The sequence below is a fragment of the Budorcas taxicolor genome, chromosome 7, assembly GCF_023091745.1.
Source record: "Budorcas taxicolor isolate Tak-1 chromosome 7, Takin1.1, whole genome shotgun sequence".
NCBI lineage: Eukaryota > Metazoa > Chordata > Mammalia > Artiodactyla > Bovidae > Budorcas > Budorcas taxicolor.
In genome coordinates this window covers 21,618,500-21,645,645 of record NC_068916.1, presented here as the reverse complement: position 1 = coordinate 21,645,645, position 27,146 = coordinate 21,618,500, and the positions used below count along the sequence as shown (strand labels likewise).

Here is a 27,146-nt window from a genome sequence, read left to right as displayed (position 1 = left end):
TTCTGGGAGTTTTATCAGTGAGTCTGTCTGATGCAGACCAGGAAGCTCAAAGGCCTACTTCTATGACTTAACAATCATGGTAGTGATTGGAACCAGCAATGGGTAGAGTCCACAGCTGGGAAGCTTTGGGTGAGTTCTTACAGGTCAATGTGGGAGACGGCACAGTCGCAGCCTCCCAAAGCACCTTTGGGTAGGAGTTGCCGTGCAGTTGGGGATCGAGAGCTGCTCACAGCGTTTACTACGCACTGTCACAACTACCTGGGGACTTGACAGATAGCCAAGATCTGGTTTGGTTTTTCTTTCAGAAGCGTTTTCTGTGGTGGGTCACTGGGAGACAGCTCTCCTGGGGTCATGGATGCCCAGTCCCCAGCAATAAGAAAACAAAAGCTACTATGACATAGTGTAGGGCTTTGGCCTCTTTTATTTTCTTTTTACAGTTAATTCCACGCATAAAAGACTTCATAAAGCATTATGGCTCTGGCTATTCCCCGAATGAGCTCCTCAGGATGGAGCTGGCTATTCTGGACAAACTGCACTGGGACCTCTACATCGGGACACCGCTGGACTTTCTGTCCATAGTAAGTACGAGGAACTTCCAGAGCCTACCCTGGACTCATTGTGCCTTTGGAACAGCTGTTCACAATATAGGACGGCAAAGCACACATCCTTACACATGCAGCACAGTGACGTGACCCACAAGGCTCACGACATAACGGCAGAGTGAAATATTATCTTACATCCAACACGGTTCCGCCAGACTCCCGCTTCTAAAGGACATTAACTTTACAAAGATATTTAGACGGCACTATTATGGTGAGCTTCTCTTTTAAATACACACTGCAAAAATATTAAACTTTCCATTCTATGAATACTGTACATAAAAATCTGTCTGCTTTTGCTGCACTTTACACACATTCACTTAGCTGTCTTTTATTCACCTACACACAATCCTTACTGAGGCTTTAGACCATATTGATCTGGCACTTAAAAATGTCATGTTAGTTTGTATTTGTTTTAGTTAGAGAATGATGGTCATCCTTAAGGATAGGATTCTGTTAGTAAGGCAAAATTATGTAATATGGAAATGTCATGGGGTTTTGGTCTGTTATGAAGTGTGACAATTAAATCACGAAGGGCTGTACCATTATAAAAACTGACCAGTGTGGCCAAGCGGCAGCATTTCTTCTCATGTCGAGCACATATAAGTAACTTCTCTGCTACCTTAATCTTGAACTGTATGCTTGTTTGTCAGACCTGAAACACTGTCAAGTGGGTACTTTAGGCTCTTAATGACCATGTCACAAAGCAGACTGTCTTTTTCTCACCAGGGTTGAAGCATAGCTTGGCCGCACAGTGGGTATTAAGCCTCAATCCCCTTCTGGGGCCATGGATGGGATCGAAAAGGGTTGGGCGACATTTAATGTTCCCTGATGACAATGTAAATTGTTTTTTGCACTTTTGGTCATTGATCTATGAAAAGTATGGGGTTTTCTGTTCTAACATAAAAATCACGGTCTCCAGTTCCACGCCCTGGTGGTCCTGGGCTGGCCCCACGTGAAGGAGCTGATGCCTCAGAGGAATCCTTCCCTCCACGTCGCGTCCCTGACCAGGCAGCTGCAGCACTGTATGGCGGGCCACCAGCTGCTGCAGTTCAAGGGCTCCACACTGGCCTTGGTCATCATCACCTTAGAGCTGGAGAGGCTCATGCCCGGCTGCTGTACTCCTATATCTGATCTGCTGAAGAAAGCACAGGTAGACGTCAACTTTGCCCCACACCAGGCTCTGTTTCGGCCCTTCAGCTGACGCACTCTGCCCCCAAAAGAGTACCTGTGGCCCCTTCTCGGCCCTTGTGGGCTCCAGGAGATACTCTGGCTGTGATGACTCTGAAGAGGCTTCCTAAGGGCTAGGCTTTCCACACATGGCATATCCTCTGGACTTGAGTATTAGGTACACGTTCCCCTCACCACAATGGGCTTCTCTGACACTGAGCGAAGCTGTATCTCAGTGGCAGCCCTAGTAGTCAAGAGGATGTGGGGACATGTTGAGCTCAGGAGGAAACAACGCTGAGCTTAACACTGGGGAGTGTAAATTTCAGACCCTTTACCCTTTATATGGTACCAGGCACCAGGGTACTATGAGGTAGGTACGGGGAGGTCAGAATCACTCAGGACGGACAGCATAACATGGAATGCAGTTAGAAAAATGACAGTTTTTACTGAGGTTGAAGATGGGTGTCCCTGAGATGGTGGGGTTAATGTTCTCAAGTTGGGTGGTTGGAACTTCCTGGAATTGCTCCATGCTGACATTCTGGCACTCAGTTGCTCATTGTTTAGAATTTTAAAATGGTTCTGCCTCAAGGATGACCACTCCGTTTTAATTACAGGTTGGTATTGGGCAGTGGAACCGCTGCAGAGAACTTGTAAAGGAGCAACTGGCAAGCCTTTAGTCACCCTCCTGCACGGACACTTTCTGGCTCGCCTGCCAGCGTCTGTGCCCTACCCCCAGGGCGCTTTACAGCATAATGGCAAATCTGGACTTAGACTCCTCTATATTCTAGGCTTTATGGATCCTATAACAAGAAAGCAAGGCCTTGAAACAGCAACTGAGAAAAGACTCCTGATTCTTCAGGAAAAAAACAAAAACAACAAGGGGGCAAAAAGACAGGTCAGGGTCCCTAAAGGGAAAGGTAGTCTGATAAATCAAACTCAGACTCCTGCCTCCCTCGCAAACCTGGGCCTGAAACCAGGGAGAGGGAATAAATGCTCATAGTGCAGCTTGCTTTTCCTTCCTCATCAAGGGCTGTATTAGCCTATAAGATAGCTGGACGATGAGGTCAGAGGCAGGCCTTGCTCAGGGCAGAAGGGCCAGGCTGGTGCTGACAGACAAGTTTCTGCTGCTCCACCTGCCAGAACTGGCCGGGTCTTTCCAGCTTCCCAGGCCTGTACCAAGAGCATGTGAAGGCTTCAAGTCCCAGGTACTCTGCTCGCCTTTGCAGAAATGGGATTTACCCTGACTTGCCCAGCATCTAAGTCTTTTCTTTGTAAGAACTCGATTAATAAAATCTGCTTTATTTCATATACAGTAACCAGAGCAAGCTGTAGGCATATTTCTGCTTGGTTACTCTTAGTTTACAGGCTTAGCCAGAGGAATTTTTATGTTTAGAAAATGACACTTCGAGGTGATGCTTGTGTTGGGAAGGCACAGCTCCCCGAGTTTTGGTTGAGATGAGCAGGTCCTGAGGCTGAGCTCCCACTACTGCAAGGAGGAGGGAGAGACCACCAGCATGGCCGTGAGGGAGAAGCCAGCTGCCCCTGGGAAGCAGTGACACTATGGAGCCATTCTCTAGGCAGCGGAGTCCAGCTGACAGTGATGCCAGCTGGGACTGTGGAAGCAGTGCTGGGGATGTGAATGGCTGAGCCACACATTTAGAGGTCATCTGTGAAGTCCCTCCACAGTGAACAGTTTTCTGTAAATGTTCAAATACACTTCCTTTCAGTCCTTTCTGTGTCTTATTTTACATGTACTAGATACCGTGCCGGAGAAGGCAATGGCACCCCACTCCAGTACTCTTGCCTGGAGAATCCCATGGATGGAGGAGCCTGGTGGGCTGCAGTCCATGGGGTCACTAAGAGTCGGACATGACTGAGCGACTTGACTTTCACTTTTCACTTTCATGCATTGGAGAAGGAAATGGCAACCCACTCCAGTGTTCTTGCCTGGAGAATCCCAGGGACGGGGGAGCCTAGTGGGCTGCCGTCTATGGAGTCGCACAGAGTTGGACACGACTGAAGCAACTTAGCAGCAGCAGCAGCAACAGCAGCAGTAGATACCATGCATTGAGATTTGACAGAGTCAAACACACGTGAAATGCAGTCTCTCAAACCCTATCAGTAACTGTCCTCTGCTGCTGCTGCTGCTGCTAAGTCACTTCAGTCGTGTCCGACTCTGTGTGACCCCATAGACGGAAGCCCACCAGGCTCCCCCATCCCTGGGATTCTCCAGGCAAGAACACTGTCCTCTAGCCCAGCACAAATGAACGTGCTGGGGGGCAGCCTGCTGCTCATGGCCTCAGCTTCCTCTGCTTCCTTTCTTCCACTGTGAGCAGCACTGTCATTGGTGGAACAGAGGCTAATCCTGAGGGCCCACGCCTACTCAGGCTATTTTTGACTTAAGAAAACAGGTAGGAATTACCTGGACCCTCCCCCCGCCGAACCAAGTAGCTCTGGATGTAAGCTTCATTCCCCAGAGCTAAACCAACTCTCCATCTCTTGGGAAAAGAAGAAGGTAGACCTGTGAGCCACAGTATGGGGGTAAGGGACAGCCTTGTTGCCTCATCTTTCTGTAAATAGTATTCCCTTCTCTGGGGAAGCAAACTTTCATACTGCCAAAGTACCACTTGTGAGGGGTTTTTGTTGTTTGTTTTTAAGTTTTTATGTTGTTCAAGCTTGCCTTGGAGCCCTAAGTTCTATCTTACTCTCTAACATTTTTTCCCTGCAGTTAGGAATTTCTATCCCACTTCAGATTAGAGACTGGGGTTCACTGTGATGGAGAAATAAGGACATGATCCATCTTCCATTTGTCACCATTTACGTAGGGCAGAGATTGGTAAAGGGCTGTGACTGCTGAAAACAGACGGGACAGGGCTCAGAGGCAGATGGGCTAAGAGAGGAACACAGTAGATGAGTATCACAGACACATCTGAAACTTGTCCAAATATTACCTCCCCATTTGGGTTAGCCAAGTTCCTTCCACCAAGGTGGCCCTATTTCCCCTGGATTCCTGGAAAGTCTTGGTCCTTCAAAGCTTGGTGATGACTCTGCCTCCCTGCACCTGCCTGCCCAGGGGCAGAGTTGTGTTGCACCTTCCCTGGGGAGGCCAGCGTGCCAGTCTCCCTGCCGGACCTAGTCCTCCATCTCCTCATTTTGGTCTTCCCAGAGATTAGCCTAGTGTCCAACAGAGAAAGCACCTCGACAAATGGGCCCTGGAGATTGCCATCCCTTCCTCAACCAAATATTTGCCTACTTCCTACAGCATCCCACCTCAGCAAAACCTTCTTAGGTCCACCAACCTACACTGTCAAACTGCACAGGAAAGAGGGGTACAGGATAGCAATATTTAAACCTCAATTCCTCCAGTTATGAGCTGTGTGACCTTGGGTACCTCTCATGCCTTGCCTATAAAAAGGAGAAATGGTACCTAATCATAGGATTATTATAAAGATTAGAGGAATTAATACATGTAATGCACTTTAGAACAATGACTAGCACACAGTAAGAACTCAAATGTTAGTGGTCCTATATGTCAAGCCTCCTCCACAAGGATGTAAACTTTTCAAGGGCAGGGTCTGCCTTCTCTCGTGTCTTGCCTGATAAAGATCCTTTGACCACAGGCTGCAGCTTCTCTTTCCTATCTTGCCTCCATCCCACACCCATTCGAGAGCTGTTCACAGACGCCCGTGGCAGGATTCACTATTAAAACATAACTCCTATAGAAGCTGATCAACCCCACAAAGTTCATGGAAAAAACAAGCTGTATTTTACCACAGCTGTAGGGATTAATAGAAGAAACATTAAATCAGAAAAGCCACTGCCCAAAAAAGACACCACAAAAACTCAAAATAAATGCAAAATTTAATGAAAAAAATGAGTACAAAGTGAATGGAAAGGAACAAAAACAGTCAATGAATGAAGGAATAAATGAATTAACAAGTGAAGCAGTTTTAGAAAGGCATGTTAACGTAACAGACTAGCAAGCCACACTTCCCTTGGGCCTCTTATCCAGTAACAGGAGCCCCACTTAACAGAGAACCCACACAAAGACATACACAACATATATGGAGTCGGTCTGCACAAGTACAGACCACCTAGACTCAGGTTACCCATAATTCGGGGGACCATACCTCCCAGTTTGCCTGAGACAGTCATGGCTTATGCATGTCGACTTGGCATAATTATTAACAAAATCTCCTTTCACTCTCAAAAGTCTCAGCTTGGGCAATAAATTATATGGTGATTCTACCCCAAAATCAACTTGGTTCATGAAAGACATGATAGTAAATGCCAGCGATCCCACTGACAGCCCTAACAATGCCAACAGATGATACGGAGACAGAAAATGAGGGGGAATCAGATCCTGCAGACAGGGGTCACGTTCCATGAGGCAGGTAGCTTGTTAAACAATGAATGGTAAGCTTTTAAGCTCACCTTGTGCACCAAAGATTAATTTGGTCTCAGCTAAAAATGACAAAATTCTAAACACAAACAGCATGAGAGAAAAGTGCAGTGAGCCTCACTAAAGCCAAAGGGTCCTGTGGAGGCAGCCCAGACCCCAGAAAATGTAACAAGGACAGGTCTCCCCCGAGATTCCTGGGGCCTGCAGGCAGATAACCAGCCACAATTCTAGCCACCCAAGTATGCCCTGGGTGCAGCCCCATTCAAATGGGGATGGATGGGCAACAGGATCTGCCCGCTGTAAGAGTCCCCAGATTGGCCAGGAGTCCTCATTTCTTACATAACTGAGCCTGCTGGGTCATTGAGCCTCATCTTCAGAAATACACTAGCTGACAGAGGCTATTGTAAAGGTCATACTTCCATCCAACTGGATACACTTTCAGACATATAATGACCCTAGAGTTAAGCCACTTGCAGTCCACATCTGCCTTAGATATGCTGATTTACCTTTTTAGGTACCCACACTGAAGCATCAGTTACCAGTTACAACCACAAGTGGGTTTACTCTAAAGCTAATGAAACTTAATTCTCAGGGCCTCTTCCAAGGCCCTGTACCTGATTTTATACTCATGTTCTCTTAAGGCTTCTCAAGTAGTTTGAGCCCTTCAAAAATCTGTATCCACCCGTGGTCATGGCATAACTTTGGAGAATTTTCACTTTGAGTCTCAACAAAATCTGCTCTGCTCCAGGTGAAGCGAAAAAGACCACCTTTTCCTGGTCATACCTCAGTGGATACATACAGCTCACCCTCCACCCCTCTCTGAATGGAACATGATCTGAGAAGGTCAGGAGGGAGCCAGAACCTAGCCTTGGAAATCAGTAAAGCAAGCCAAGGCAGGAAGAAGGAAACGAAGATGGGAAAGAAAACGAAGGACATAAAAATACAAACCGCCAATGCAACAATGTATTAGCACAGCTTCCTAAGGCTTCCAACTAGGGGGCGCACTAGACTGTGAGCTCCTTGAGGGCAGAGCTGTGCGGTGCTCTGGGTAGCCTGTGCCCAGCACAGTGCTTCATCAAGTGGAATCCGTCATCCATTCATTTTTTATGTCCCATCTTATCAGGCCATACTTTCAACCCTGACAGTCTCAGGGGCTTGCCAACCAACAGGAACAGAGAAGAATGCTGTACTTTCCTAGAAGGTTCTCTTTAAGAATGCAGCTGAAAGGGAAAAAGCTCCTCTGCTGGTAGTTTTTTTCTTAATTGTTCACATACATCAGGCACCTTCTCCTCTTTCCCTGCACCTCAGCCAGGAAAAAGGAAAGAATGACCCAGAGAGAAACCTGTTCCCGCTGAGCACTCTTTGCATTTGGAACAGGCAGGGTTGGGCTGGGGGCGGGGGGTGGGGGTGGGGTGGGGTGGTGGCGGTCTTAGCTGAGGGTCAGACACTTAACACACACTCATGGGGTTGGTCCCTGTTCACAGGCAGCACCTGGGTCGGGGCGGGAGCTCAGAGATAACGGCTGCGGGCTGCTGTTCCATTTACACTCACAGTAACAGCACTGAACGTGGCCTTTTTCATGATCCACTTTCATTCATAAAGAAATCCCAAACACTGTCATTACAGGACGTTTATTACCCACCTCTCCCTATATTTTACAGGGATACTTTATACATAAGAAAGGTTTAGAGATATTTTTAGTTTTTAAAAATCAGGGAATCTGTTACGAAAATAACGGGAGAGGGTATTATTTGTCTTTACACTCGTGCCAAAATAAAAATTTAGAAGTGCTTTAAAAGTTATTGAAATTAAGCTCTAGGTTAGAAAAATTAAAATGAAGGGGCGTGGGGGGAATTCTGCAGCATGTATACCACACCACGTGGCCACACCTAGGGCACTGCGTGAGTTGCCATCTTGACGCTGAACAATTAGGCCGAGCATCGCCGGCTGGGGCCTCTGCTAGAGCGGCACAAAACTGCTCCGTCAAGGAATAGTGACACTGTAAATGGAAGACCAGCCACTGGCTCTGAAAAAAATAAACCTCATCAGTTTTGGATTCCAGCAGTCATGGCTTTCACAAGTTTGCATAGAGAGGGTGGCCCACCAGGCCTGGGCAGCCTGGGGCACGGGGTGGGGGACAAAGCAGGGCTGTAAACACTGGAGTCTGTACCGGCTCCCAGTCCGTCCTCACACCATGATATGGGAGAAGGGTCACAAGGTGTAACTCAAGCAACTTAACACATGAAAGTCTAAAGTCCGCTCTTGACAAGTAAGTCTGTGCGTGCGTTAACTGAAAAATAAAAATAAAACAAACAGAACAAAAACAGACACATTAAAAGATACACAGACGACCAAATCAAACAGAAGCAAAAGACAGCAAGATGAACACTGGGAAAGGACAGTCAGTTTGGCACTTGTGACGCGTAAAGCAGAGAATTCACTTCAGTTTATGGCATCCCAGGCTGAGGGGTCAAGATCTGATTGGGAAGTGATTTTGTAAAAATGAATTAAAATTTAAAGAATAAGTACAATCAATCAGAGCCATTCAACTAAATGGTCACAAAACAACATCCCCCCTCCAAATGTACTCCTGACCCGTCCCAACCAGAGCAGAGGGAAGGGGTGCTCCCAGCCAGCCCACCCACCCCACTCCTGGCCTCTGCAAGGCCAGCTTGGGAGGAGAGGGCTCTCTCCCAGAGGCCAAACTGACTGAAGCTTTCTGGAATGTCCAGCAAACAGAAAAGACCTGTTCTCCAGGCCTACATCACATGAAAAAAAGCAAGGAGATCTGACATCAGTGATGAGCCCCACCCTGAGTTGGCTTGGTGCCCCAGCAGCCAGCCTGCACCCCACCCCCACTGGCCCTCAACACCTTGACCTGGCCACAGGTCCTTGAGCTGCTTTTGAATGGCTTCTCCATAGCTTACGTCCTAGGGGACTCTGCCTTTTTTTTTTTTTTTTAAAGAAAAAGAAAAAAAAAACAACAACAAGATGGCCTGGGCTAAGCTGGCAGGGAGCAAGGCAAAGTGTCTTTGGGAGCCAGCACTGGGTCATGGATAGCATACCACTTCCCAGGAGAAACCAGATTTCTGAGCTACCAGCTCAGAATCCACATGGGTTGCAATTCACAGAGCCTGCATGCTCACCAACATCTAGACAGGCACCAGGGCCGGAAGCAAATGCAAAGCAGAAGGGAAATGTGCATGGTTGAGAGGAGTGTGGGGCTGGGGACCAGCAGGGGCTTATCTGCTGCAGCAGGGCCAACGGCTGGTGGGGGCAGGGGTGGGGGGGACCAGTCAGCAGGATGGGAGAAACTACAGGGTCTGTCCCAAAGCAGGAGACAGGCCTCAGGAACAAGAATTAGCATCCAGTTCCTAAATGCCTGCTTCTGTCCCCCTGGTCTTCCCCAGGGAGAAGCTTTTTAAACTTCGATGTGTCTGTGCCTCTGTGCCTGTGTGTCTCGGAGACTGTGTGTGTTTAGTGGAGATGTATCTGGATCTGTGTATGTGATGGGCCAAGAGAGAGACAGTGTACATGTGTCATGCATGTGTGCAGCATTAGGGAACGCAATACTGGGGGGCAAGGGGAGGGCCAACGCCACAAGCAGCACCCCGGGGCCACAGTTAGCTATGCACTGACTGCATGGCCCTAACCACAAGGCTCCACTGCCACCAAGGAAGGAACGGCCTGAACACACACATTCCCAAACATTCAAGAAGGAACCGGAATTCCAAGAGAATCAGAATGAGGGCCAAGGTGAGTATACCTGCTTAGTTTCCAGGCTGGCAAGAGAAAGAAGGTACCGGACACAGACCAAGGGCAGGGAGAAGCCGGGGCAGGCAGGATCCCCATGGGGAGATGCTCTGGGGGACACTGAATGAAGTGGGGCAGGGAAGGGAGGCACCCCCCACCCCCACCCAGAGCCAGGGCATCTGGGATCCAGCTGTGACCATGGAAACAGGCTATGCCAAGGAGAAGAGGCTTAGAGCGGCCCCCACCACGCCAAAGTTGACTGCACTCCTGGAGGCCGGGAAAAGCCTCCTCCTCTCCCCCATCACTCCATCTCCTCCCCTCTCCCATCACTCTCTCTCCTCTAAGGCTACCCTTGGAGCCACAGCTCCAGCCTCTGCCTGAGGAGCAGCTCCTCTCTTCAGTAGGACTCACACAGCCCTCCAGGGAGCTGCTGTCCTTCCTTTAGCAGGTCATGACCACAGTGTCCGGGGATCAGTGCTGGCTGGGCTCAGGTCTCCACTTCCCTCAGTTACCACCCACCTGCCAAAACGGGACCCACGTCCACAGCCTCAGGACTGCAGGGGAGGCACCACGGCTGTCCAAGCAGAAACCACAGGAGCATTTGGAATCTGTCTGGAAAGGCTGACATTCCCAAGCCCTGACCATCTCCTGGCCTGAAGGACCTTCCCTGGGACCCTAGGACCCTCTCAGGGGCCACTCCCTGCCTGTGTGGCCCAGCCTTCTCCACCCAGCTCTTGAGGGGGCTGCAGGAGAAAGAGAAAAAGAGACAGAGAAAAAAACAGAGTGTGGGGTGGAAGAGTGGGGGGAGGAGCCACTCGTGCACAAACACAAGAGTGGGCATGAACGCCTGATACCTGAAGATGTGAAGATCACCACTGAAAGAAGAAAGGTGAGCAAGAATGAGGTGGGAGAGCGAGTGAAAGGAGACAGCAAAATGGCGAGCCAGCGAGAATGAGTGAGAGCGAGGGCGAGCGCGAGCGAGCCAGCGCGGGGCAGGGAGCCCACCACCTACTTCTTCTTGTCCTTGTCCTTCCTCAGAGGCTGCTGCGAGGTGGCGTGCAGGGCCTGAGACTGCAGGGCCTCCACTGCTGCCTTCCTGCGGTTGAAGGCGTTGGTCTCCTCCTCCAGTTCCCGGCGCTTCTCCTCCACCTTGCGCTTCTCCTCCTGGTGCAGCCGCTTGAGGTGCTCAAACTTCTCGTGGAGCTGGGAGCAGAAGGTGGGGAGGCCAGCTCTGTGTGGGCCCTCCTGGCCTGGCCTTGCCACACACACCCCCCGAGCCCAGCACACACCTCTCTCTCCTTCTCCTTCAACTCCAGCTCCGTCTCCTTCACTTTGTTGACAAACATCTGCCTCATCTCTTCCTCCTTCCTCTGGAGCTCGCTCAGGAACTCCTTCCTCTTGGCCTCGTATGTTTCCTGGAGGCTGTGGAGACCCAGAGAGAAGAGACCAAGGAGGGGATCACAGTGAGATGGGGCTGGCCAGAGCCAGAGGGCTGGAATCTCGTGGACACATGGGGGGTCAGGGGAGGACGCTACTGTCCCAGCAGCCTCTCTCCCCACCTGGCTCCCAAGCCCCTGGAACAGATGCTGGCATGGCAAGTCTGGTTGTGGCTGGGGAGACGGGCTGTCACCTGAAAGGCTGGCTGTCACCATCACTGTCCTGGAAGCCCATCTCCTCCAGTTTGCAGCGCCGGTAGAGCTCATAGTGCCGACTGTGTGTCTGCTCGCGGAGGTCCTCCATGTTCACCCGGATCAACATCTCCCGAAGCTTCACGAAGTCGCAGTGATTCTCATTCTCCACTGGAAGTGGAGGGCACGCGGGCATCAGACAGGGACCCGGCCACCAGCACAGAGGGGACAGGGTGCAGGACAGCGGTGGGGTGTCAGAGGCCAACCCCAGAGGGAAGGCAGGCAGCAGATGGTCACGGGGAGGACACGGGACAGGGGACTGAGTCCAGGCGCCCAGCCAGGGCTGAGCTCTCACCGCCACACTCACCCTGCACCACGCCCCAAGGGTACTGCCGCGCTCGCACCAGTTTGTTCCCCACTTTCACCTCCTCGGTGCTGCCCACCACGGCAAAGGGCAGGTGTGCCTGGAAAGGGGCCCAAGTGGATGTTAGCACTGCGCAAACATGCGCTAGTGGACAGACCCACCCTCGCTGCCCCTGGGCCCCAGGGATGGGTTGCTCAGACCCAAACAAGGCAGGGCCAGATGCTCACTTTCAGGCTCTCCTTTAGAGAATTATCCTGGGACCTCCAACCAAGGGAGTGGGCTGAACCCACAACCCTGTTCCTCTTGTTATAGGGTATTCTTTCAGCCCTTGGGCTCCCCAGGGGCCAGTAAAAGCTCCCTCAAAAGACCTCTGGGCCTCTCTTCTAGGTTCCCAAGTCCGGGCATCCTGCCTGCTCAATCCTGCAGGTTTCAGGTCCCTCCCTTGAGTTCATATCTTGGGGTACTTAAACCTGGGGAAGTTCCAGCACCAGCCCAATACCCGATTCTTCCCATCCCCTGTCCAGAGGATTTAGGACTGGCCAGCTCCTGGTGCCCAGCCATCTTTCCTGGAGAGCTAAGGCTAGAACCCAGGGAAAAGACAGTGGCCAAGGGGCTAGCTCCAAGCCCTCCAACCCCAGAGCCCTCAGGCCCTTGCCCAGTGCTCACATTCATGACTGCATTAATCTCAGCAACAGCCTCGTCATCCGTGGGAAACTGGTAGATCTGGACCCCATTGCTGACCAGCTCACCCATGATCTTGATCTTGAACTTGTGGAGCTCACTCTTGGAGATGGTGTCAGCTTTGGCAATGATGGGAATAATGTTCACCTGCCAGGATTGTGGAGAGGGGTCAGGGGTGAGTTGCTCCCTGACTGTGGATAGCCCTTCTCAGGTCACACCCCTGGGCAGAGGGGCAGGAAGCCAAAGAGATGGAGCTGCTCCCAAAGCTCCGCAGTGGAGTCCCAGCCTGAACCCAGCCAGGTGGGACCATTCTGACAGGTTGTGACAATTGGTTGCAGTGCTTCTTACGGCCCCTCCCTGCTCTGCTAAACCTCCATGCAGCCCCAAATTTGTCCCATGGGCATACCCAGCTTTGACCCGTAGTGTTTTGAAGGTCTTAGCCAGTGTGAGGCCTGACAGGGGTGGCAGTAGGGGGTTGTGCCCCTACACAAGTTAGATGACCCATTAGCAGTAGCCACAGGAAGACCTCAATATCTCCCAGGCCAAAGCTATCTCATTGTTTACAGTGAAAATTAACTTCTGAGATGGGGACACATGAGAGCTGACAGGCGACCCTGTGGCTGTACACCCTCCACGACCCCCCATCGCTCCTGTCATTCCCATGAAGTTGCCTTGTTAATACACACTCCTCATTCCTACTCCAGTTCTGGGGCTTAACTCCTCTCTCTGCTGGCCTCAGGAGGACCCCAAGGGAAACTCACAGAAGGAAAGACAGGGGAAGCGAAGGGAGCAGAGGAACTAGGAATTGAGAGAGAGAAAGAGCAGAGAATTGGCACGCTCTGGGGAGCGGAGGTCAGGGGGCAGAGGGACGGGGCGAGGTGGAGACGTAACTCTAGGGGGACGGGGAGGATGCCAGGAGCCACCAGGCTGAGAAGAAGAATCATCTCAGCTGGAGGGAAGGTGCCCAGGGCCAGAGGCAAGGACAGAGCTCTGAAGAGGTCAGATCAGTGGGGGCCGGCTGGAGCCACAGGGACAGACACAAGAGAAGCTAGCGAGAGAAGCAAGCCAACTCTGCAAGCCCCCAGCCCCAGTCCCCGGGGACTGCAGTGGACAGTCACAGGCAGCCAGCACGCCCCGGCCCTGGGGACAGGGCGCCCACAGACTCCGCCGGAAGAGGGCCACACCTTGCTGTCCAGTTTCTTCATGGTCACCAGGTCCAGGGACTTGAGGGAGTGCCCCGTGGGCGTGATGAAGTAGAGGCAGACGTGTATCCTTGTGTCGTGGTAGTCGAAGAGCGAGCGGCGAATCTTCAGCTCCTCCTGCAGGTAGTTTTCAAACTGTGCGTCGATGTAGTCGACGATGGGCCTGTAACTACAGACAGCTCCGTCACAAGGAGGCAGGCAGCGCAGCCGCGGCCCCGGGCCCGGAGCCCAGCCGAGCGGCCCACCAGCCTTCTCTCTGTGAGAACAAACAGCTTCTGCCTGGGGATTCCTGCCTGGGTACAGGTGGCTGACCCCTTCTCCTGGTCCCCCTCGGGGGCCTCAGGACGTTAGACCTTCTCCAGGCAGCCCCTCCCATGGACCTCATGGAGTGCGGGCTTGGTTACTTGTCTGGGGGCAGCAAGGAGTGCAGAGTGCTAGGGCAGAGTGTTAGAACCACGGCCAACATGGAGGGACGGGGAAGACACCGCCCTTCCTGCCTCTTGCCTCTCATCCTTATTGATCTGATCTCCAAAGCCCACGGCATCCACGATGGTCAGCTTGAGCTGCACGTTGCTCTCTTGGAGATCGTAAGTCTGGGGCCGCAGGCGCACACACTCCTCATGGTGACTGGCTTCCTCGGTCTCAAAGGTCGTGTTGAAGAGCGTGTTCATCAGTGTGGACTTGCCAATGCCAGTCTCCCCTAGGGGAGCGGGGAGTGGGCAGAGGGGCTGTCACAGACTGGAACTGGGGCTGTCCTGGCTCCTAGCTGGGCCAGGAGGGGCTCAGGCACCCTTGGTCTCCATATAAGAGAGGGGCAGGCCTCCCACTCCATCCCTCACTGTCCCTAACCCCAAGAACCATCCCTTCTTAGTGGCCTCAGAAATAACATGTGGAAGGAAGAGCCAAAAGGCTGGCTTGGACTTAGGACGTGGCTATGTGGGTTGTGTAAGATGTTTCTGCTGGGAGTGAGAAGAGGCAGAGCCAGGCAGCTGGGAGACACCAACGGACCCTGGCCTCTTCTGGCCTCAATGGGACCTGGTCACCTGCTCTGCATGCCGTTCCTCCTGGGCCTAGGAAGGCCACGGGGCCAGCAGGGCCGAGGTCTAAAGGCACCAGTGGCTCAGCCCACCTGTCATGGGTGGCCTCAACTCCATGAAGCTTTAACCGGGGCGGGGAGGTTCAGGAGAGGCTGCTTTCCAAGGGGTTCCCAGAGCACCTGTGGAGGGTCTGTCAGAACTTTGTGTGGCCTGAGACACATGGAACCTTCCAGTGCCTCCCTATTGGGGGGTGTATTTGTTTAGATGAGTACTGAAGTTCTTACTACATGACAACATAATGGAGAGAAAGTCTGGTTTACCACAGTGTCCTTGACACACGGGAAGAACAACAATACATGTTTTTTAAAACAAACAAATGGATCCCAACCACTGTGATAAATACTCTTAGTTTACAAAGCACTTTCAGGTACCTAATCCTGTTTATTCTTCATGGCAACTGAGTCAGGCCCTGACTCCAACTCTATCCTTGACCCTGGCAGAGACACACACCAAAGCCTCATCCTGACCCCCCAAAGTGTCACTCTGCCTGGGAGGTCCCCTTGCAGCTCATCAGGTAGTCAGGACAGCAGCATCTCATCTCCCAGGAGGGCTTCGTCCATCCTCAGTGGAGGCTGTCCCCTGGCCAGGCATGATACTCACCCACACAGAGGATGTTGAAGCTGAAGCCCTGAGTGACTGACTTGCTGACCAACTGGTCGGGGAGGCTGTCGAAACCCACATGACCGCCCAGGGAGAGGCTCCTGGGCTCCGGCTCTGCACTCTGCAAAGAGAAAAGAAGAGACGCAGTGAGCCCACTGGGGAAGAGGCGTTGAGAAGAGGGGAGGCTAAACCTGAGTCAATACGCCCCTCAAACTTGTCTCAGTTCTCAGCAAATCTCAGGACACATCGTTGAGGGCACTGGAACTCCAACTCCAGGCCAAGTTTCCACACAGGGAGTCCCACGGGCCTCAGGACCCATGACTCGACCTGGGAAAGGCCCTTTCCCCTGGGGCCCTGCATCTTCTGCTGGCAAGGGACGCCTGAGCCTGAGGTGTCTCCTGGCAGAAGGCCCCATGTCCATGGCTGCTGCCCCAAGGGCTCACCTGCCTGCCTGCCTGGGAGGCCCCAGATGTTCCCTAGATCTTAAAGATGTCAAAAGGCCATGCTCCTGGGGCCCTCTCCTGCTGAAGCAGGATGCAGACAGGGGCAGGTCTGGCTTGACCCCTTCACACTCACACTGTTGGAGGGCCCTCCCATCAGGTGGGCTCACAGTCCTCCATGGGCACCCCTTGCTTCTCATGCACCCAAGCATGGAATGCACACATGAGCCCTGCTAAAGGAGCCAGTACTCGCTCAGACCCACCACTGGGTCCCAGGACTGGTCTCGGGGGCATCACGAGCCCAAGGCCTCAGCGGTACTCTCTAGGCACTCCCAGGCTCTGGCTCATGCCCTCTCCCAGCCCCGCCCCAGTCCTGGTTGCTTAGATAGAGGATTCTCGGTAAGAATGTGGAGGCCTGCCCAGAGAGGCGGGCAGCAGGTCCTGAGCGAGCATGGGTCACTGAGCTGGCCCACAGCACTATAAAAAGACCCAGCAGGACCCTAAACAGAGGGTCAAGGTCAGGCTCCAAGTTGTGTGGATTCTCTGCTTCCCTGGGAATGGGGGTGGAATGTTGTCCTGAGGGAAGGTTCCCAGGCTCAGACTTCCTGAGTCTGGCCCCCTCGAAGACAGACCCCAGGCAGCTCCGTATAGGGCAGAAACACACCTCCTCTGTCCCCTAGGCCTTCTGCCCTGACTGCCAGCCAGTCAGAGCAAGGACAGGACAAGATGATGGGTCTGAGTCTCATCCTGCCATTCAGCCCACAGCTCCAGAGGGGAGGAAACAGGCCCAGCTGAAGATAGTCCCAGGGGCACAGATCAGGACAGTGGCAGCCCTTATGTGGGTGCAGGCCCAGGGGGCAGAGGAGGCTGAGGACCAGCCAGTAGGGCCCCGGCTGCCTGCCCTCCAGCGCAGGGGTCTCCGGAGCATCTGCGGCCCCTCAGTCTCTCTGCAGCCACAGCCTGTTGTCTCAGCCTGAACCCTCCAACCATTCTTTCCTCCCAACCAGAGCCCCTCGACACAAACCCAACCCTCTCTTCCTCATTAACTAAGTCCTCCTGCCTCTTCCCCAAGCCCTTTCCCCAGCTCAGTCACAGTATGCCCGCATCAAAGACTCCCAAGTGTGCACATGGGCAGCCTAGACGTCACATGGCCCCTTGGGGAAGCTCACAAATCAGAGTTACCCCTAAGCTCTTCTCTCCAATGACCCTCTTTCCACAGAGTCTCTGCTCTCAAAGCTGGAGTCCTCTATCCCCAGGGAACTGAGTCACAACCTTCCCAATCAAGTCCAGGTCCCTCCAGGGCTGCAAACATAACAACAAAGAGGCCCCAAAGGCAGCTTCCTCTCATTGGTAGCCACAGCAAAACCAGTAAATGGAGCATAGGATGTGCTGGGTCAGGTCCAAACTCCCTAGCATGGCATTCCAGGCCCTTTACCATCTGAGGCCTTTTTCCCAGGCTCGGTTCCTGCACAGCTGGTTAGCTCTGGATATACTTTTCAAACTCGGCCCCCTCCCTGGGCTCTGGAGCTCACTACCTTTTCCCTGGCACCTGCCCTGACCTGGCCCCTAAGTACTCCCACTGCAGACCCTTCACTTGGCTGTGACCCCATTTCCTCGCACTACTAGCTGCCCTGATATGCACTGTGACTTTCAGCTCTTCCATGAGCTCCTCAAAGTGGGCCACAGGCTGGGGGAGGTCAGTGTTCCCATTCTTCCCACCCTCCCACCACCATGGCCGACGTGCTAGACAACACCACCATTTATAAATCATAGCACGGCTTCACTGCCGCAGCATCGGGCGCATCTGCCCACCTTACACAGAGCTTCATTATTCCATCTCTGTCCCACCTGCTCATGGCAGCTTGAGGATCAAATGGAGGACAGAGCTGTTAGTCTAGAGCTTTTTTCTTTTCGGGCGAGACTGAGAATCTCCAAAATTTAAGGCGTGCTGTGCTTGCAGAGAAGGCTATGGGTTTATTCATCCTCTTCTTCCAAGGGTGACACAATCAGGACGCAATCCAACATCCTGTAGTCTGCCGCCAAAACCCACCAAGTCGGCTGTGTCTGGAAGCCACACGCACGCGCACTCCCCCAGTTACAGAGTCCTTGCAAAGATTCAGAAGCTATCCTACTCCTGAGTTTCCCCGACTCTAACAGCAGCACTCGGGGGTCTCACACAAGTCCGCCTACCTGTGTTCAGTGGGCCCTGCCTTCCTTCCTCATGCAGCTGGGCTCTCCGGAGAAGTGTGTGGAATACAAGGCAGTCTCCATCCCCAAGCTGTCGCCGAAGCTGTGCTGTCAATCCAAGGGCCACAGACCTAGGGTAATCGATCCTGCTCAGGAGCCTCAGGGATCCCTGGAGCATCAATCCCCAGAGCATGCGCACACACGCACACAGAGAATGGCTGCTAGTCCTCATGGAGACAGAGTGTTTTTCTCCGGTCTTGAGAGACTGCCCTAACCTCCCAGCTCTACTGAGGTGTGACTCCCACTAATGTCAGCTTCCCTGATCCTACATTTGGCATCAACAACAAGTGACCCAAGGTGCACCGCTCTCTCCAAGGTGCCTGCCCAGGTGTGTCTGCTGACTTGCATGGGGTCTCAGCCCAGGAGGAGCCAGGAGCCTACAAAGCACCTCTGACACAGCTACCACAGCTCAGGAAAGAACATCAGATTTCCCACTGGTTACCTGCAATTTGTCAGGGAAGCCCTTAGCTCCAGCTCCAGGGCTGGGTCCTACTAGTCCTGAGCCAATCAGCACAATCCCATGATGGGTACAGGAAAGGGCAAGCGACCCTGACTGAACCTTCACGACCATCCTGTAACCATCAGGGGAGTCAGCCTAAGACTGAAGCCCACTCACTGAGGACTACAGAGCCAAGCACATCACAGAGGAGAGACAGCCAGCATCCCCCACCCCAGTTTCTCCCTCTACCCCAGCCACATCTCCCCTCTACTGCTTAAGCTAGCTGAATGTGGTTATCTATTACATGCAACTGAAAATATCCTGATGCTACAGTCCCCAAAGTGAAACTCTGAACATAGAGGAACAGAGAGAAAGCAAGGAGAATAAAGACAGGGAAGAAAAAAGTGGTGTTACAACCACAGGAAAGAATGAACATCAGATGATGACACCAACACCCCGCCAAGGACACCTGTATGGGCTAAGCCAAGTGACTTGCACCGTCTCCTATATAGCCCTTAACCACCCTGTGTGGCGGACACTATTATTATGCCCATTGTACAGGTAAGGACACTGAGGTGCACCTAAGCTAAAGAACTAATCAGGGTGGAGTAGGCATTTGAGAGCAGCCAAGCCCATGCTCCAGAACACTGAGCTACACAGCCCCCTACTCTTAACTATGCTCCCAACTCATTCATTCAGCTGCAAAACACAGGCTCACTGGTCACATCCACTGGGTGTCAGGTACTGGAATGGCAGCCAATGAAAAGACGAACACACCAGATCCTTGACCTCAGGGGCCCAGTCTAATTCAGTCTAGACTCAAATGGCTGTGGCGGCCTGGCAGGTAGTGTAAATGGGTGAAAGACGGTAACAAAAATGGCAACAACCCCACGGAACAGGTATCACCTGCTGACCAGCTATGACTCAAATCTCACTTAGTCCACACGTCAGCCCTGTGAGGTAGGCTGTATATTATGCCCACTGTATAGAAAGAGACAGCTGAAGCCCCAAGGGGTGAAGTAAGTTTCCCAAGATCACACTGCTCAGGAGGGCGAAGGCAGAATCTCAAGGGTGATGGCGTGACAGCACAAGCCACACTTCTGGCCGCGTCACTCCGCTCTCTGCTGGACGAAGGCCCCGGTGACTTGGCTGAGCATGGGGCCCTCGGGGAAAGGCAGGCGCAGCGGGGAACTGCAGAGGCTGGGCTCGGTCCATGGTGGCTATGGTCCCATGACTCCAGCCAACTGTGGGAATGCAGGCCTAGTGCTGCCAAATCTTCCAATTTTAAAGAGAATCCAGAAATCCAGATTTTTATGTGAAATGCACTAGTTTTCAAAGGTTGGCAACAACTGCCAACAGAGAAAACCATTAGGGCCCAGGTCAACATGTCTAAGGGCTGAACCTGATCCATGCTCTGACAGTCTGCAACCCCAGGACTGGCAAGATGGTGACCTGGAAGGACAAAACACCCAGGGTGCACCCGTGGGGCAAGGAGACCTACAGGAGGCTGCTCTGGGGGAGGAGCCCTTGGGCTGGACCACTCAACCTGGACTCTGATGAGAGGCAGACCTAGCTGCTTCTGACTCTTTCCACACACCCAGCTCCCAGGGGGCCAGTTCAGGGGGCTCAAACTGTTCTCAAAGCTCCAGGATAGAGAGCTGGCAGCTCTAAGCTCTACACACACAATGGGAAACTCCACAGGGCCTTTATCCCCCTTCTAATCACTAACAAGCTTCTGGCTCCTGAGCCAGGCTCCAGGCGTCTATGTCATCATTTCTTTGGCACATCAAAGACAACAACCAAAATAATAACTGCTCAGGCTGACTGCGTTCCTCCATGCCCGGTCACCCAGAACAAAGTGGAGAATGGCATTTTGTTATGCAGCCCGGTGGATAAATAGGACGTCCTTTTCCTGACCAGGAAATGCTGTCTGAGCCTTCTGGAGCAGCCCCAATCGCCAGCCGAAAGAAGCCGCCCCTTTTACCAAGAAGAGAGGTGGGATTTGGGGGGAAACCATGTCTGGCACTTGCCCACACAGAAAGAGGCTTTTATCCAGAAGGAAGTGGAAATCTGCTGAATGTCTGAACCAACATAGGCAGAGAATCTATGGGTGAAAAGAGCCCCTTGAGAACGAACCTCCCAAATGAGGATGGTTGTTGGGGTAGCGGTAGAGGTGGCACTCCACCGTTCAAGCATTTGGCTCCTAAATCCTAGGCAAAGAGTAGCCCCACTCAGGCCTTCCACAGAGTTCCCTCCAAGAGCATCAGACTTCGGACTCTTCTCTCCCCTCAGGCTCCCGCCACCCTGAGCACCCCACAGGCAGGCAGGAGAAGGCTTGGGCACTTGGGCCCCAGGAGGCCGCCAGTCAGCTCCAGGAGGCCCTACAGAGTCCTTGTGCAGTGGACCCAGGAGTCACTGTGCCATTGGGAACCCCCTCCACCCATGTTCCTGGTACAAACCGCCCTCCCCTCGGCTCTCACCACTCTCAGCAGCCTGGGCCTTAAATAGCCAGAGCAGAGGCCTCTGGCCAGAACCCGTGGTCACGGCGCAACTGTCCTTGAGTCTGAGAGGAATCCTAGGAATTTTCCCAGGAAAGGCTTAGGCTCTAGTCCCAGGATTCCACAGCAAGCCTCTAAACCCAGGTCAAAGGTTACGGGAAATAACCACAGGGATGTGCGTGGGGTAGGGGTGATGGGAAGTGGGGGAATACTGCCACCCTGGACCAGGAGAGAAGAACAGAGACAGGATATACCTGTCCCCACTCAAGAGGACACTAGAGAACCAAATAGTCTCTCTCCTGTGGCGGCAACAAACCTGGGAAAAAGACACAAGCCAGGATCAGCCTTCTTGGTGCCAGCACGGTAGCAGAAGAGGCAAGAACGGCAAGGTGGCAGCTGGGCTCCAGGAGAAGGCTGCCAGTCACTCTCAAGGCCCACCATCCTCTCCCCCACCCTGAGAAGTGAAGGGACCTTGGAAGCAAAACTATCCCTAGGAGTCCAAAGCCACCCAGTGCCTCAGTCTCCCTGCTCCCTGTTTCACTGAGGGCACTTTCCTCCCTCTTGCTGCACACAGCCAGCCAGGACTGCCACTCAGGAATTTGGGATGGTTTGTTTCACACTTCCCATGTCGAAATCAGGTTTCCAAGAAGCCAAAAGCCCAGTTATCGGCCTCTGGGCCCACCCAGCCCTCCCCAGATCCAGGACACAAAAATGCTCCTAGGCTTTGTGGTGTTGCGCCTCCCGTGGGAGGGAATGGTCCATCCCACCACAGAGCAGATGGGGAAGGCACTCTGGGCCACAGAAGGTACTGGAAGCCCAGGTGTTCATACTTTTCCACTTGGGACTTGGGGACTTCCCTGCAGCAGGGATGACCACAGGGGTCTAGACATCGTGGGACGGAGGTGGCCTTTGTTCCACCCAACTTCAGAGAGAAGAATGTGAGCGGCAAAGGTGATCATGCCCCCCCTCGTACCCCAGGATGGATGCTGGTGCTGGGAAGAAGCAGAGAGCTAGATGAGCACCAGCGTGAGCCAGCAGGGGCTCAGGGCAGCACGGCCACTTACCCCAGCACCAGGCAGAGTGCCACACTCGCACCCAGGCCCCACAGCCAGATCTGGTGAGTGGACTTGGATCCATGGCCCACAGCCCCTCTCGAAGCACAGCCCTCAGGTGGCCCAAGCCCAGGAGAGCCTTCAGAAAGAAGCCAGCACCTGTGATCTGAAATAGGCTCTTACTACTTCCTCTCCTGGTTCTGTCCCTCTAATGCAGCTTCCAAGAGAAAGACCAAGAACCATCTGCAAGCCATGTGTTCTGAGGAGAACATCTAATTTGCCCCAGTGCCATCAGGGGCGATGGATGTTACAGCCCACACGCCCCGTGCTTCGTCGTCCACCACCTCTTCCCAGCCACGGTTCCTCACGTGAGCCCTGAGGATGCAGACAGCTCCAGTAAAGAGCACCCCAGCTCTATCATGAGGGCATGACGACCTTGGGAGGCATCCTTTCCCCAGGCACACGTGTCTCCCTCCTGCCTGCAGAGCTCCAAACCTAGTTGTCTGGCAAAGCCTGTGCCTTGGGGGCCAGGACTTGGGATCCTGAGAGAAAATCAACCTGGCAGCAGAGAGGCAGGAAGACCGGAGAGGCTGCAGGGGACACACAGAGGCCAGCCAGTCCTCAGGCCCTTTGCTCCGTCATCCTGCTGCAGCTTCCCTCTGGGAGCTGGACCAGAGCCACAGAAACCTGCATGGTGGTTATTGCCCCAAACACATACCTCCACCTAGCTCATCTTTGGGCTCCAAACTCAGAGGGCTCCACCCTCTCTTGTCATCACAAGGGGTCCATGGGGGCTGAGGGGCAGGTCTCAGGTGAGCTGCTGGCATCAAGATGATGGACACAAAGCACCCAGCACCCTCCGTGCCATCCAAAGCTTTTGATAAATATCCGGCCCTGGGTTCCCAGCCTCCATCTGTTCTCCTGCACTGCCAGCACTGTGGCCAGTCTCCCTCTTACCACCCTCTCTGCTCCTACTCTGGTCAATCCCTTGTCAGGTGCCCCCTTGGATCACCAGCGCCTTCTCATCAGTGTCCCTGCTCTGGTCCATGCCAATCCAGATCCTGGGCAGACCTTCCTGAAGTGAGCACCCATAGCATGGTACAATGCCCATGGGGGGCAGAGCAGGGTGGACCAACCTCCCGGGGAAGGGCATGGAGTTTCAGCTCTGCAGGCGGTGCCCATGTATGACCCCTCCCCACCCCCAGGCACTGAGAGCTGCACAGATGTCCCTTGCTCAGTTCTCACTTGTCCTTCAGAGCAGCTCAGCAAAGAGGTCTCTGGCCATTTTGATAGGATAGGGAGACACCCTCTGTGACACCCCCACCTGAGTAAGGGGTTGCTGTCTACATTCCTTCCCACCAGCTCTTGCCTGAGGACAGAATAGGCATTCCCTGGATAGCCTGCTTCTTGGGAAAGTGTCAAGATTACAGGGGTGACAACGGAAGTGACAGATGGTGCTGGGGATAAAGTGGAGATGGGGGTGGGGGGAGCGACTGGCTGGGAGGAGTGCCAGGCTCCAGGCTGCCATGCCACACGCTTCTTCCCTCTCTCCCTCAGATCTTCATTTTCTCCAGCCCCTCCTCAGTCCTCCCCCACCATGGAGTTTGAACCCTGCCCCATGAGATTCTGACAGGAGAGGCACAGGAGATGGCCCCTGGGGCAGAAAAAGAGTCTGGGATCCAGCAAGGAGGAAGGGCACAGGAAGAGTGGATAAACCCTAAGCCTAACCCTAACCCCAGAGGGCTGTCCCAGACATGCACATCCTAGGAGATTTTGATCATAACCACAGGGCTGATCTAGCATTGAGCAAGGCCCAGTCAAAATGTAAAGGTCACTCAGCCTGTGGACAATAGGAACCCAGCACACACTGACCTCAAAGTACCATTCCAGGGACTTCCTTAGCAGTCCAGCGGTTAGGACTTTATGCTTCCAATGCAGAGGGTGTGAGTTTGATCTCTGGTCAGGGAGCTAAAATCACACATTTCATGCAATGTGACTCCCCCGCCCCCAAGAAAAAGTATCATTCCATATGCTCATCTAAGCTCCAGGTTGGGACAATTCCCATGCCCTCCTGAGCTGGTCTGACCACCAAGCTAGCCTGAGGAACAGTGTCAACCTGCCACAGCTCTATCAAATTATAACTTCATGGCTACTGCTTAACACCCAGTTCAACCCTGCAGCTGGTAAGACAGCTAAACATATCTCCAAACATGTCACAGACTGCAATTATCTTCATAAACTCTTTGAAGAGTATCAGTAGGGTTGTTCCACTTTATAGCAGGAGAAAGGAAGAAATCATTTTCCCAGGATGACAAGATAGAAGAGGAGAATGGAGTCCAGACTCCGAGATTCAGGCCAAACCCAACCCAAGGTCTCCACCCAAATTCAACCATGTCCAAGTCCTCCCAGGAGGCTGATGGCTCAGAGCGTGAAGGGTGTGGAAGGTATCCATCCTGAACTCAGCCTGTACATCCTTACTTGTGTCAGTTCCCTCTCTATGCCTCAGTCATTATTACCAAGGTGATAATACCTGAAATCTTTACAAACACAGGAATCTAAGGGGAAGAGCCTTTCCAGCCCGTTGCCTGGCATTGCAGCTAGACCCCTCAGCTCAGCCTCTGAGGATAATCTCTGGGTGGGTAGTAGCGGGGAGCCCCTAGGGAGGGTGCCCTGGAAAAGAGCAAATTCATTCTCTGCTACCTTCTTACACAGAGGGGCAATCTTCACATCCATACGGGTGCTAAGTATCATGTATCATTTACTGTGTCTTCATCATGTGCCAGACACTGTTCTAAGTACCTCATCTGGACCCTCTCATTAAATCCTTCCTATAACCTTATGAGGGACGTAGTATTTTTATCCCATTATACAGATGAGAACACTGAGGGGTTAAACAACTTGCCCAGAGTCACACAGCCAACAAGTAGTAATCTAGGATTCATGTCAGGCAGTCTGATTCCAGTTACTCTACATACAGCTCCCACCTGCAAGACCAACTGTTAGAGCCACCTCTGGCCACAGAAAGACAAGACCCAGACATAACTTTCTGGTCAGCTGGGCACAGAAAATGCACACAAGCATGCAGGCAGAGATGTGCAAACACAGGTCTGCTGCTGGTCTCCAGCTAACCAGCAGGTCTGCTGGGATTCATGCACAGCCCTCCTGGGGTACATAAATTCTCATTCAGAGTGCAAGGCTGGGGTGAATCTCTGATTTGCCCAACCTCTGAATCTGCTCCTCCTGTATTTAAACTCAATGAACTGACTCGCAGCCCCCTCATAAAACATTCAAGTCTAAAATTACGACACCAAGAGTTCCTGCTTTAGTTATGCATGTTTCCAAAATAGACCAACAAATGTATTTTCAGATTAAAGAGAAAATTTACATATATAAATTCAGATGACAATATTTATAGCATTAATTACGTAAGTCCTGAATCCCTTATTTAGCCCCAGAACCAATACTTTATCAGTCACATATTTAGCATTTACCCCCCTACCCACAACATCCCTGGGCCCTCCTCCCTCCCCCTTAGCACTAACCAGGGCCTCACATGCTGCCAAGAGGACACAGTTTCCTTCACTGTCACAGCTCAACCTCCCAGACACACCCAAATCCAGCCTTAGACATTGGGGGACACGCAGATACGATCCCCAAAAGGCCTCTCTCCCTGGGGGGAGTCGGGTGGAGGGACAGATCATAAAAGCCTTTGGGAAGTTGGTTATTGGCTGGCTCAAGTCCACAGAGACCTCTGCAGGGACCACCAGAGATGATACCCCTGCAGGAGGCATACCCGGACTGGGGCCAAACAAACATCCACTGGGCTGAATGTGGAATCGCTCCAGTTCCTGGGGAACGGCTGCCTCAGACCCGACCACTGAGGCACCCACTGGAATCGCACCCTGGATCCTGGCGCTTGGCGGGGGGGGGGGAGGGGGGGGCGGGGGTTGCAGCGGGAAGGAGCAGCAGGCCTAGGTCTTCAGGACCCAAGTCTGCAACTGCCCTGAGCTCATTCGAGGGACTTCCTAGGATCCCTAGGGCTTCATCGTCACCGACTGTGCCCATCCAGCAGCACCTGCGCGGCCAGGAATCTCCCCAGCCGTGCAAAGAACACTCAGGGAGAGGGGGCTCCGGAGAATCCTAGCTCTTTCCTCTGATCCGCGGGGCCCCAGTCTGTCGTCACACCCGGCCACAACCAGGCGGGTATTTATCTGCTCGTTTCGCGAAAAGGGTCTGCTTTTCTTCGCCCAAGGAGGGCGACCCCGCCAGCCTCCCGGCAAGGCGCCCGCGCCCGACGCCCCGGGACCCGGGACCAGCGCCGCGAGGAGCCCGCTCCAGGGTCCCCCGGCTCGCCTGGCGTCAAGGCCCGGCCGCGCGGCGCTGACAGCCCGGCTCGCGCCCCCGGCCAGCCGCAGGGCGGCCCCCTCCCCGCGCCCGCGCCTCCCGCGCGCGCCGCGGCCCCGCGGGGCCCTCACCGAGAAGCGCTCCGGGCCCGTGGCCGCCATGGCGAGCTCCGCACCGGGCGGGCGAGCCGGGGCGAGCGCCCGGGCCGCGACGGGGACAAGCCGGCTGCGGGACGCGCTCCGCCCGGACGGCTGCGGCTGAATGGATCCAATATGGCCACTTCCTGGAAACTCCCCTTGGCGGCGGCGGCGGGAGAAGCCGCGGAGCCGCCCCCGCCCCCGCCCGCGGGACCGGCCTCGCCGCTCGGCCCGCTCCGGCCGCGCGCGCGGCCCAAGCCCCTCCGCGGGGGCAGCCGGGGGCCTCCGCGGGGAGGACTGCTGGGACTTGTAGTCTCCGAGGTGGGGGCCCGGGAGGGCAGTGCCTGGTGGCCGGGACCGGGGTCTGCTGGCCTGCCGCGGGTCCCCGAGAGGCTGGGGCCGAGCCCCGGAGGGAGTGTCCGGCTTCCGCGCGCTAGGAGGTCCGTTCCGCCCGGAGGAGACTGGGGTGCCGCGTGCGCCCTAAGGTCTCCCC

General features: G+C 53.6%; 1 protein-coding gene across 6 annotated transcripts; it reads right to left on the bottom strand.

Annotated features, from left to right (window-relative positions):
• Window positions 1-758: 758 nt before the first annotated feature.
• SEPTIN8 (septin 8) lies at window positions 759-26,780 on the bottom strand. Of its 6 annotated transcripts, none has more exons than XM_052642509.1 (10): window positions 26,648-26,780; window positions 15,497-15,617; window positions 14,304-14,499; window positions 13,782-13,962; window positions 12,583-12,744; window positions 11,920-12,016; window positions 11,555-11,723; window positions 11,214-11,346; window positions 10,937-11,127; window positions 759-1,737 (listed from the first exon to the last, which is right to left on the bottom strand). In XM_052642509.1, exons 1-10 carry the CDS (start codon window positions 26,675-26,677, stop codon window positions 1,572-1,574), a joined length of 1,446 nt encoding a protein of 481 aa, XP_052498469.1. In that variant the 5' UTR covers window positions 26,678-26,780; the 3' UTR covers window positions 759-1,571. The 6 variants fall into 6 exon arrangements, with proteins under 6 accessions (XP_052498469.1, XP_052498474.1, XP_052498471.1 ...); XM_052642511.1 differs by lacking the exon at window positions 759-1,737 and adding an exon at window positions 7,769-8,197 and having other exon boundaries at window positions 26,648-26,779; XM_052642512.1 differs by lacking the exon at window positions 759-1,737 and adding an exon at window positions 7,770-8,461 and having other exon boundaries at window positions 13,782-13,968; window positions 26,648-26,778.
• Between the last annotated feature and the right edge of the window lie 366 nt (window positions 26,781-27,146).